Source organism: Struthio camelus, chromosome 4 (genome assembly GCF_040807025.1).
Source record: "Struthio camelus isolate bStrCam1 chromosome 4, bStrCam1.hap1, whole genome shotgun sequence".
NCBI lineage: Eukaryota > Metazoa > Chordata > Aves > Struthioniformes > Struthionidae > Struthio > Struthio camelus.
Genome location: NC_090945.1, coordinates 53,920,535 through 53,933,282, shown reverse-complemented (window position 1 = coordinate 53,933,282; position 12,748 = coordinate 53,920,535). Strand labels below are relative to the sequence as shown.

Sequence of the window (12,748 nt, the reverse complement as noted above, 5' to 3'; positions counted from 1 at the left end):
AGTGCTTTTTCTTGGTATTATTCACGGTACTTGCATATATATCTTCTTTAAAAAGTCATTTTATTACTTTTAAGGGACTGTTCACAGTTATAAAACATTTTTATTTTACAGGTCTTTTATCTTTTGGAGTAAAAGAATCTGCGTGGGTGAATAAAATTTTCACTGCTATTAACATCTTGGTCCTCCTCTTCGTTATGATTTCTGGTTTTGTGAAAGGAGATGCTGACAACTGGAAAATAAGTGAAGAATATCTCATGCACCTTACGGCAATAACAGAGTAATTATTTTCTTTCCACACTTTCCTTGCTTGTATTCCAAGCAACTCTCTGTTTTACTTGTTTCTGCCTTGCTTGGTGATTGCTCTGTTGCTGGGAATGATAAACTTTTTATACCTATAAAAATTGTTTTTTATTTTCTTGTTGGTATTTTCCTTAAAAAATACTGTCTTGTTTATTTTAGTAATATTATCCATAGCCATTTGTGGAGTTACTGGCTTCTCGTCCATACGAACGAGAAGCCAGTTCCTTCTCTGCCTTGAGTTCTTGTTCCTTCTCTGTTTCTTCTCTGCCATGTGTTAACTGCAGTATGTGAGTGTGACAAGAAGTTTTTCATGTACTATTAACACTTTAATATGTTTTGATATGAACAGCAAAGTGAGTAAGGTGGTAGATGTATGATTCACATGTTTTTCCATTTACTCTTATTTTTGTCTTTCTTACAATAGACATTTTTGTAAATTTTGTAAAACAGAACTCTGTCTTGATGAGAGTACATTGCATTTTAACATATTTTTCCAGATACATATTACTTTTATTGTACCAATAATTAAAAAGAAGTTATTTTTTCTGCTGTATTTTCTTTCTTTTAGGAATCGCTCGTTCTATGAGAATGTGACAAGTATATATGGGAGTGGTGGTTTTATGCCGTATGGTTTGACAGGAACATTGGCTGGTGCCGCAACCTGCTTTTATGCTTTTGTAGGATTTGACTGCATTGCAACAACTGGTAAAGCATTTATATATGAGTGTGTGTGCGTGTGTGCATGTGTATGTATAGTATGCTTTGGGCGGGGGGGGGAAACAGCATCACTGTATGCTGTTCTTCCTTTGTTATGTCCTTAAACTCCTTCAGTTCACGTAGAAGGAGTCTGAGTTCATTCCTGAATGTGTCGGTCATACTGGAGGAAGGAGGAGATTTTTCTCATTTTATTCCTGTTCTAAATAAAATAATTTCTGCTTTCCAAGTCTGGGTAATGCTTAGTACAGGCTCTTTTTTGCCCAAATCGTGTTAATCACCTGTTCACTTTTGCCCCTCTCTGAGATGAGATATGTCTCCTAAAGGGTGGCTTATACATGGATGATAAGAAATGGGTATTTAGAAAGCTAAACACATTGGAAGACTAATAACTTGTAAATTGTAAGCAAATAATTAGAAATGATGGGCTTGGGCTATTCTAAATGCAGAATGTATTTTATATCCTTTGGTTTACCTCTGTTTTTAATGCTGTTCCTAGGAACAAAATATCGAGGTATTTTTTGTACTATTATCTGAGCCTATTTTGTACAGGTTTTTAAAAATGGTATTACAAGTATGATTCCCAGGGCTTAGATTAATGAGTGTACTGATTTGTGTATGATGATATCTTTTAAAGCTGAAGATGGAATTGTATTGGTAGAAATTTTTGATTTTTTTTTTTCCAGGAGAAGAGGTCAAGAATCCCCAGAAAGCCATACCCATAGGAATTGTGGTGTCCTTGCTTGTCTGCTTCATGGCCTATTTTGGGGTTTCAGCTGCGCTAACTCTTATGATGCCATACTATTTACTAGACGAGAAAAGTCCTCTGCCAGTAGCATTTGAATATGTTGGATGGGGTCCTGCAAAATATGTTGTAGCAGTAGGATCCCTCTGTGCTTTGTCCACAAGGTAAAGACATAGAAATACTAATTTTATTAGGGGGAGGGAAAGATGGATAATATAAGATATTTAAATGTACGTTCACATGTTCAATTAAAAGGGTCAGTTTAGCAAAAGGATTAGCAATAAGTATTAGAAGGGTGTTTAGACTGAAGTAGGATTTGATCACTATAGGCATATTAGTTTATGTATGTTCCTTGTTTAACCTGCAGTGTTATTGGACCGTACCTCTTTTACTTATTACCAAAAAGTTCCTTATTAAAGTATGTATTTTCAGACATACCATCTACAAGTTATCTCTATTAACTGATAAAATAAACTTCAACCATTTTCTCCTCTCTTGCTCTCCACACCCAAAGACACAGCAGGTTTATTGGGCTCTGTGTATTTGCAGGCAATATTGAAGAGGGATTAGCTAGAGCCACCGTTCTTCTTCATTGGCTGCCTCTGTTTTTCTCCAGTAGCCAGTCTGTGTTCTGATATCATCCCTTCCTCTGATTTCTGTGTTGGTATTTCAGATGCAGATTGTATCTATGAAAATATGATTTTATTTATTCCCCCTTTGTAAACTGGCTGTAGCCTTAACGTAACATGCTCTTTTGACCCAAAAGATTGGGGAGGGCATAAGTGTGTTGCGTGTTCCCATACAGTATAACCCAGCTGCAATGTGGTATAAAAACTTTCATAGAATACAATATTGCTTGATACTTGAATTTAGGGGTAGAAAAATACTGATGCCAATCTCCTACCTGAGCTTATGTAGGTAGTAAGTCACGTAAGTGAATTTTAGCTGTTTGTTCTACAAAGAAAAAAGAGATACCTGTTTGAGGAGTAATGCCAACAGTACTCGTGAGATAGCCCTGTAAGCATTAGCCTGTCAAAGATGAGCACGCTGCGTGTGGAAAATGATTTAAAGGAAAGGAATATTGTCGATGTAGGAGGTGACTTAAAAAAAGGAAATAGTTCCAGAAGGACATTAAAAGAATTGTAGAGCTGACTGTAAATGTGATATTTACACAGTCCATTCTGGATTTATAGTGGATTTCTATCTAGTGTCATGGCCCCCTCAGTTTGGAAGGTTTTACTGATTTTTTTCCTCTATATTGATAAATAATAAAAGCGATATTTAAAAGGAAACCACATCAAAGAAATGAATACTGGAAAACAAAATGAACTGAGATGGTAAAATGCACTGTTTCAGAAATCTGAAATTTTGGTCTCTCTTTCCAGTGCCTTTTAAAGTATTATATTTCCTCATACGGACGGGTTAATCTTTCAGTCTGTTGACTATTTTCAGTTTAGAGGAAAACAAAGGAAATTTTGCTTCAGATTGCTCAGTTTAGAGGTATAATTGACAAAAAAGTTGGAATCATTGTTTTCAGTCCAGGTAGTTACTTCTTACTAGGTTAAGCCATAAACTTGTTTCCTCAGGGTAAAAATATTCATTAGTATTTCCATTACTTATGTGAATGCAGTTAAAGAGGGGTAGGAGAGTTAAATTTTGCAAAGTTACAATAGCAAAATTTTGGCAAAAGATTTGCACAATATGCTTATTTGAAGAATAAATTTCAACCCTGCTTCAGGAAACATTCTTTTCTGAAAAGAACTTTTATGCATCAAAATCAGTTCATGCGCAATGAAGCTTATTTCATATATGTGTAACCTTAATGCTTGTGTCCCGTGAGCAATACTAGGGGTACTTAGCATCTGTGGCATGTAAAAGCTGTGCCTTCTGTATAAGATAGAGCTGATTTCCCAAAGCAAGAAGGGCAACCATTCAACTGGTTAAAAACTAGTATGCTTGCTGCATAGGTTATATGGGATATACATTTTGACTTGTTGCCCTTTCACTATTTTTGGTTTCTTAATTGCAATTATTTTGCTTTGAGGGAAAGAAACCACCTAATTAAAAATATATTTTAAAAAGAGCTTTCAATCATCAACAGTTTAAAAGCTTTCTATGTTCTGCTAATAACAAATCTAAAATAACTAGCTTTACTTCTGTCAATAAAAGAAACAATCTTAATGTAGCTTGGCTAGAGATGCTTTAATTGAAAAGAATAATGTGCCCAAGTATAACTGTATGGTGTTTATTCTGAGTTATTGTAAATCAGCATTCTCAAATGGAAATACAGAATTTATGAGATGCTGCTAATGCGTACTGATTTGCTGCTGCTGACTGACAGTCTTTCTTAAGGGATACTAAAGCTTAATTGCACAGTTAGTGTGATCTGGAACATGTTCCCGGTCCACTAATGCCTAAGAACTACAGTGGTGGCAAGAGTTATTTTGCTAATCTGAATTCTCTCAAATGAAGCAATTCCATTACCTAAATCAAGAACAAAAAAGGCAAACAACTTTACAAGAAAAATATTCTCTCTGTGTCTGATCTGTAGTATCTTGGGCTATGGGGCTTTCTGGTTTTGTCTTACAATCATAAATTTTGTTTCTGTACATGCCATTAATTCACATTGTTTATCTTTTCCATGATACAACCCTGCATGAAATGTGTTTGCCATGCTGCATGTGTTTGCTTTTTACTCAGTCTTCTTGGATCCATTTTCCCAATGCCACGTGTAATCTATGCTATGGCGAAGGATGGGTTGCTTTTCAAATGTCTAGCTCAAATCAATTCCAAAACGAAGACCCCACTAGTTGCTACTCTATCATCTGGTGCAGTAGCAGGTGAGATTAAGAGCTGATCCTTGTAAAGAAAGGTGCACTGCTTAACACGTTGCATATATGGAAATAAACACTGCTGTGCAATTTTGATTTGCTTTTGACTGAAATGATCAAATATGACTGTTGTCAGGTAAAATATGCTTCTAGTGAAACTTTTCTCTACCACAGATTGTATATTTTTTGATTAATCTCAAGTGCTTTGAAAGCCTAGGTTCAAAATAAACAGCAGACCAAAAATAATAACACCAATCAGACAAACAAAAAACCAACAGCAGCAACACAGAGCCTAAAACCAAAACTAAACCTAAAACAATTAACTTTTCCAAGCTTTCTTTTGTGTAGTTGAGTTTACCAGTAAAGCATTGTGCTTTTAATAACCTGTATTTGAACTATACATTTTTCTGTTCTAGTCTTCTCGGCTCTATGTTCCCTTTGCCCCGAATTCTGTTTGCCATGGCACGTGATGGTTTACTCTTTAATTTTCTTGCCAAAGTGAGTCAGAGGCAGACACCAGTTTCTGCCACCTTGACAGCAGGGGTCATCTCTGGTAAGCTCTAAAAGCCCGTGTTTCTTAAAACTGGGATTTAAAACCTCTATGCACGTGCATGGTACTTTATATTTTTGAAGAGGGCTGCTTGTTAACTTCCCTTGCATGTAAGATGGGAATAAAATTACTAAGTAATCAAAGGGTGTACGAACTCCAAATCATACCAATCATGGTGGTGGTAATCTTCTTAATGTCAAAGAATTCAAAATGATTTCGATTGTTAATATTGGCCTCTCTTCTATTGTGAATAAGCATTTTACTTAATCTGGGTCCCTTGGGCTAATGCCCTCCTTACAGGATTTCCTTGCCTATGTGTGCACCACATCTATAATGGGGAAAAATAACTGTCAAGTTTTTGTTATGAGACATGAGAAAAAAATTCTACATTTGCAGCAGGATCAACTTTTGTGTAAAATACATACATAGGTTTTTTTTCATTTTCCTTTAAAGAAAAAAGATTCTGTTTTGGTACAGGCTTACCAAATCATGGTTGGGGTGCGTGTGTTTGTGCTGGGGAAGGGTTATGTTTGTATGCACATATATGCATGCACATATATACCTACATATATTTTAGCAAAACGGCATTTTAGGAGCTGTTGCCAGCTCCTGCGTTTCACAAAGGAACTGTTTTAACACGTAGCTATTTCGCTTTTGTCAATACTTCTTGCAGAGGTATACGTAGTTGTGCCCAAATTTCACTGTGTAATCCAGTTTTCCTCTGTAAAGAGACATCCCACTGAAAGCTCCAGAAGTATTTAATTCAAAGGCAAATAAATAAGTTTTAATTTAAAACTAATTCAAATATGAAAAGCATGTCTTCTAACATTAGCAGCCCTGGCTAGAGGTGATATTTATACCCCGAGATGCCACTTCCAAAACTGAAATTCCTCATGCTGTGTACTTGATAGTAATGTGGGAAGGCACAGTCATGTCTCGCATAGTTCCTACTTGAAGCGTTATCCTGAGTTCCCTTTTTGGTCAAGTACCAGTCCATAGAATTGTTTCTATTGTTTTGACTTTTAGTTTCAATTTATATTATTGACTTCTTCCTCTATAATTTGGAGATGCAGTTATATGCGATGAAAACATCTTTGTCTGAAATCACAGTAATGATGAGGAGAAAGGAAACTGTGTTACTCAGCTGGTAAACTGCTTGGTACAGTTATGCAGTCCTGACTTTAGCTATGCAACAGCAGTCAGCTGAAGTGCTTTTAGGCAGCTTGGGGGATTCAGTGTGTGAACAATTTACCTGAAGACACCTTTATCTATTGCTAGAGCTGGGGTTTTTTTTTCCTCTTTTTTTTTTTTTTTTAATGTGGTCTTAAGTACTTTTGCCAGAAGAGTTACAGAGGTATGCAACAGCTTATAATATACAATCTGACTTTCCTATTAAATCCTAGCATGGATTGTTTCATAGCTTTAAAGAACGTTAAGGAGATTAGATGTTTGGTCTTTTAACTAAAGTTATCAGGTCAAAACTACAGCTGAGGCAATTATTGTCACATGTTATTATTGTGACTTTCCTTTTTGCATATTGTAATCACGATCGTGAAACTTTATTTGTTGTCAGTCCAAGGTTTCTTCACCGTAAATTTCTCTACCGTTATTTCTTACAACTGGAGTAGAATTAGGAGAGTGAAAAGGCTACACTCTCTTTCTTTCTCTCAGTTAAAAACTTACTTGCATATGAGGCATTTTAAAATTTAGTTTTAATATATAATATGTTCTGGGCTAGAAGGTAGCCTTTCAAAGCTAGGAGGATTAAAAATTAAATACAGATACTGTGTATTAGGCTATAACAGGTTCTGTACTTTTTCAGCTGTGCTTACCCATTGCTCTTCTGAGCATGCAAAGCAGTGAGGTATTCAGCAATTTGCCTCATAATTGACTTCTTGGATTTATGAACATCCGCTACTATAAAAAGAAAAGATCGTCTTCCTTCCTTCATTGGAAAAGGAGAGTAGCAAATGAAATAAAATTTTAGTAACAGAGCAGGTTAGTTTTCAGAAAATCGCATTTTACTGGCTTCATCAGGATCAAAAAATAGGGCAATGTGTGTCTCTGTGCGTTTGGGCACTTATACACCTGTGTGCAAATATACTAACACATATATAACCCTTCTATATAATGTAAAAAAGTATATGTAAGTATTTCTGTATATAGAAAAGTTTGTGTGTGCATATATACACAGTGTATAAAGATTACATTTGATGGTTTCTTTTGATGTTGAAATTACTGGTGACTCAAAAGATTAAAAATTTTTAGATTATTTTTGTATCTGAATAATTAATAAAATACAAATATTTGAAGAGGTTCTTTGGCCACATATATTTTTAATCAATTAATATTAGCCTTTTTTTCAGTGACTGCTTGTACTGATTTCTTGATGAGCTATGTGTGTCTGTGTGCAGACAGCATAGATGAAAAGAGAAATTACATTCAGGAGTCTCAAAAAGAAGGTTTTATAAATAAAAGGACTTCCATAGTTACTCTCAGTATCATGGAAAATTTTGCCTCTGATTTCAGTGATGTTAAGAACATTAATTCTTGGGAGATTTTGTTGTCCTTTTTTTGAAGGCCACTTGAATTTAAATCGATTAAGAACCCCCCAATATTTTAGAGAGAACCCCTGAAAGTCCTCTTTGCACAAAGCTCTTTCTCAGATCAGTGGAAATTTAACGCATGGATATCTTACTGGGTCAGATCCTTGTTCCCCAGTTTCGCAGTGGGAGCCAGCTTCTCAACTTTGATGAAATTCTCTTGCAGGATCAGAGCCTTAATCTATAAAAATGTGTTTTAATGTGGCTCCAATGCAGCAAGGCATGATACTTATGTCCAGATAAGTCTAGTACAAATTGCTTGGTTATGGAGCATGACTGTAGAGCTCATCAGTGCCTTATCTATATGATTGAGATGCCCAGCTGTAGAAAACTAAGTTTGGGAGTGTTGGCTATGACTTAAAATGTATTTTTATGGATTACCACAACTTCATTCATATTGCTGTCAGTAAAACAGTGAAAAGTTACACTGCTGAAAGACTGTAAATCTTAACTCTCTAATATTATCAGCCTCATACAAGTTTTGCATTTTCCTTTTTTTTTTTTTTTTTTTAGCTATAATGGCATTTCTTTTTGACCTAAAGGCTTTAGTGGACATGATGTCTATTGGTACGCTTCTTGCTTACTCACTTGTTGCAGCCTGTGTCCTCATTCTTAGGTGAGTGAAAAACATCATTTCTATTCTGCTGTGTTTTGTTTTGTGTTGTTCAGCATACAAACGGAAGTGGCATTTACAATGTATTTTTTTGCTATATAGCTAAATGTTTAAAAATTAGCTGTACACATATAAAAGATTACTAAGAAGCAGTGACCCTTCAAGAAAACACTGAGTAGTTATATTGTAATACCAGTATAGCAATTAGTCAAATCTAAACTTCATGAGATATATTGTAATATCAGTATAGCAATTAGTCAGATTCAAACTTCATGTGAAATCTAGACACCTTTTGTTTTCCAAAAGAAGAATTGATCCAAGCACGGGCTCCAAAGGTATTGGTTTAAGCGTGGGTCCAAAACACGATCAACGGTATTTTGTATCTGAATACAATCTGTGCCGTGCATCAGGCCTGCTATATTGTGGCAGCTCTGTGTGAAAGACGTGTATGTTCCAAGTAATTCATAGGATGAAGAAGTTAGAAGAATGGAATATGCAAAGCAGTTGCTTTGTATTACCCTAGTCAGAAAATTAGCAGGGCCAGACAAATGTTCAAGATGTGGTAGTCTTAGAAGAGAGTTAAAGCGTGCACTCTCAATTAGTGAGGTTATAAATAATTGTCAGTAAAACTATGGTATCTGTTGTGTTTGTAATGTGATGGAAAAATGTTGATATATTGATAGCCACAGGCCACTTTGTTATGTATTTTGTATATCTTGTTAGGGCAGCTAAATAACAAAGATTCTGTCTTTTAAAGTTATTGTAGGAGGCTAAATTGATAATTTTGAAGTGTATAAGTAATTCTAAAAGTTAGCTTAAATTCAGTTCAAATTCAAATACTATACTTTAGCCCATGGTGACTTATTTAAAGTATGCATTTATAAAAATATACTTAAAACCTAACAAAGCAGATGTAAAATTTCAGCCTGAGACAGTTAATAGGCCTCCTATGGTATTGGAAACAAGTCAGAATGAATTTGCTTCTGCTGAAAGGAGTGGTTTGGCTTCCCTACCCTTCTCTGCCATTGACCACCAGATCTTGTCCTCTCTTTTGCACGAGGTTGGTCATTTACCTCACCTGTTGGTGCATACACTTAGCTTAATAAACTGTCCCCAAAGCCCCCAACAAACCCAGGAAAAAAGTGAGTTGCCATAGTTTGTTGCATATGACAGTGAATAAGAATATGCTGCTGCAGTGCACTTATAAATTGGAAAACGTAAAATCTCTAATGCAGAGAATTTAGTGTTTAAATATGTTCCTAGAGCCATATTCCTTCAAACTACAGAGTAAACTTAAATTTTTATATTATTTATTTTATTACTGATTCTCCTGTTTGTTTATCTGTAGGTACCAACCCAGTTTAACCTATGAGCAACCAAAATATTCTACGGAAAAAGCAGCTTTGGCCGCATCAGAAAGGGAATCTATAGTAAGTGAATCACAGATAACTATGATACAGGAGAATCACTTCAGTCTTCAGACCTTGATTAATCCATCCAGCCTACCTACAGAGCAGACTGCAACTACTGTTAGTTTTTTAGTGGGTCTGTTAGGTAAGTATTCAGCTGCCCAAACTCACGTGATAAGCTAACATAAATAATGTAATTTTATTAAAGAAAAAATTGAAAACACAGCGATAACGTACCTTCTCGCAGTCATCATTAACATGTTATTCTGGAAAATGCTTTTATAGTTCTTGATGGATTTAATCTATAATCTAGTATATTTCCCTTTAAATAACAATTTCATTATAACATTTCATACTGCTGAATATCTGCTATCATTCTTTTTAAAAGTCACTTCCTTCTCAATGCAGAGCTTAAGTGACCTCTTTCCTATTTCCATCATTTTGTTTTTCACACAGCTTTCTTGGTTTGTGGCTTGAGTGTTCTCACCACATATGGGACTCATTTCATTGCTAACTTGGAGCCCTGGAGTATTGGCCTTCTTGCTGCATTGGTGGCGCTCTTCATAGTTACCATTCTCCTCATCCAAAGGCAGCCTCAGAACCAGCAGAGAGTGGCCTTTATGGTGAATAACCTAACAGCTCTAACGAGAGTTTGACTATATTTTAGCAAGTGAGAGAGAGGGAGAGACTGTCCTTTTCCAGGCAGCCTGTCATTACTGCACTGTTACTGTTGCAGGTTTTTGGGGGGACTGTAAGAGTAGAGAATGCTCAAAGTTGAATCGTAGGCTCCTGTAGTCCAGTCTAGATCTTCTCAGAACGAGAGAAAGGATTTCACCGTCTACTGATTGAATATGTGTGACATGCACAGGAACATTTTGTGCAAAACTGGTATTACACTGATGTTGGTGTGAATAGCTGCTGGTGTAACTAGTCGATCTGACAACACAGATCTTCTAGGTATTCCATTAGATCCATCACCAAAATACACATTCCTGAGACACATCACCAAAGTAATTTTAGTCCTCAGTTTAGACACTTACAAACTGGAAAAAGATTCATTTTTCTAAGTCTCAGAAAAACTGTTTAGAAACCAGCTTGTCTGCTGCATGTGATGATTTGGACCACCTACAGTTTGTACCTCCCATGGTGTCAGCCTTTCATTCTTAGCTTTCATTTATGTTCCAAAATCAGTTAGCTTATGCACATGCAGAACATGGGAGAGAATGAAGTATTCTGACGAAGGTCAGTGAATCTGATGGAGGGACATTTTGGAAGGAAAGGATATATAGAGTATATTCTATATATATTTATACACGCACATATATTTGATTAAGCTAATATTTTTCAGCTATAGATAAAGCAATTCAATAGTATATGTTCAACAGCTGGAAAGCTTTTCTTCGCTGCCTAGAAAATATATTTTAAATATATTTTAAAAGTTTAAGATATGTAGAAATCAGTGGTTAAACCCAAGGAAAAAGAAAATTTCACTATTTATTTACTCATTGCAATAAGAAATTTTCCTACTTCCTTTTTAGTGAGTAGATGTGTCACCTCTAGTTTATGTTGTATAATGGAAGTGTGACATTTGTGGTTGAAACATGCAAGAAATAATATTTAATACTACAAACATATTATTATATATTTCCCCTTAGGTTCCACTGTTGCCATTTTTGCCCTCATTCAGTATTCTGGTGAACATTTACTTGATGGTACAATTAAGTGGAGACACTTGGATCAGATTTAGCTTCTGGATGGCGCTTGGTAGGTATTCAGTTCATTTCAGTCACCTCTTACGTTACGATTGATGGTTCTTCTCTCAGATCATTCAATTCTCTTCCTTTAAATATTTGAAAATAAGTCTTCGTTTTATTAAAAACCAGCTGATGTTTCTTGTTGAAACAACAGCATGCCTCAGAAGAGGCAAAAATCTGCAGCCAAAATTGTGAATACAACTGTGAGGAACTGGGAATAATCAAATTTATAGAGACTAATTCCAATAGGCCACAATTTGTTTCTAATAAGTATAGCTGAAATTGAGCAGAGAGTTGTTTGTAAGTTTCCTTCCCACTACATCAGTCCTTCTCCTTCAAGATATGGAAAACTACATTAATTTCATCTGGTTGTAAATTAGAGATAGTCGTTCCCATGACCTATTAGAGTAATGAGTTAGACAAAAATGGTGCACTGGAATTTAGCACCAGCACTTCCAAAGGAACAGGGAAAACCTGAAGCATAAGCTTCAGGTTACTTGATGCAGATAGCTGAAGAAAGGACTTATTTCAGAAAAGGGGCTCAGCCAGGGCGTAATAAATAACTACTTATTAATGAATTATTTGCCTGAAAACCTTATTAACTTTTTTTTTTTCTTTCGGAAGGCTTTCTCATTTATTTTGCTTATGGCATCAGACACAGTCTTGAAGGCCATCCCAGAGATGGAGATGAAGATTCGTGTTCAGAAAATAGTGGGATGCAAGAAAAGAACCCTGTGGAAGAAGAGGATGAACATGAAAATGCAAATGAAAATGATCAATTTCTTACACATGAGAGGACAAGTGAATGTTAATCTATGCAAACATACCAGTCTTTTAAACAGGAAACTGACAATATACTTGCTGACTGAAATTTCAAAAGCTTCACCAACCAACGTTGTGCCTCTTGAAACTGTTTACCACAAAGCATGCCTGATATTTTGGACAAGCTGCTAATCTGTTTTCATCATTTCAGGACTGGTAGCATGAAGAGTAATATTTAAATTAAAAAATAAACAAGAAAAGTACCCTTCGGCATGCAAAAATGTGGATGCATTGTTTAAACCGTCACACAAAATCATCGGCCATCACAGAATATGAAGAATTGTAGAACTGCCTGCCAGAAGTTCTCAATATTCTACACTGCCCTGTGAACACAAGTGCCTTTCATATGTTTTCCTTTTTTCTCTTAAGTGTTTTGGTCACAATCTGATAGCGGCTACAGTAACAAA

At 35.7% G+C, this 12,748-nt stretch overlaps 1 protein-coding gene across 9 annotated transcripts in view; it reads left to right on the top strand.

Annotated features, from left to right (window-relative positions):
* Positions 1–12,748, top strand: part of SLC7A2 (solute carrier family 7 member 2) — a 58,321-nt gene extending 45,573 nt beyond the window's left edge. For 3 of the 9 annotated variants that reach the window (XM_068942769.1, XM_068942770.1, XM_068942768.1), the window contains exons 4-12: positions 112–277; positions 869–1,005; positions 1,701–1,923; positions 4,460–4,599; positions 8,257–8,359; positions 9,705–9,910; positions 10,222–10,388; positions 11,421–11,529; positions 12,144–12,748. In XM_068942769.1, the coding sequence (XP_068798870.1) occupies positions 112–277; positions 869–1,005; positions 1,701–1,923; positions 4,460–4,599; positions 8,257–8,359; positions 9,705–9,910; positions 10,222–10,388; positions 11,421–11,529; positions 12,144–12,331 (1,439 nt within the window). In that variant the 3' untranslated portion in view covers positions 12,332–12,748. Of the gene's footprint in view, positions 1–111; positions 278–868; positions 1,006–1,700; positions 1,924–4,459; positions 4,600–5,006; positions 5,144–8,256; positions 8,360–9,704; positions 9,911–10,221; positions 10,389–11,420; positions 11,530–12,143 lie in introns of all 9 variants that reach the window. The other 6 variants (XM_068942771.1, XM_009665866.2, XM_068942773.1 and 3 more) reach the window with 3 other exon arrangements.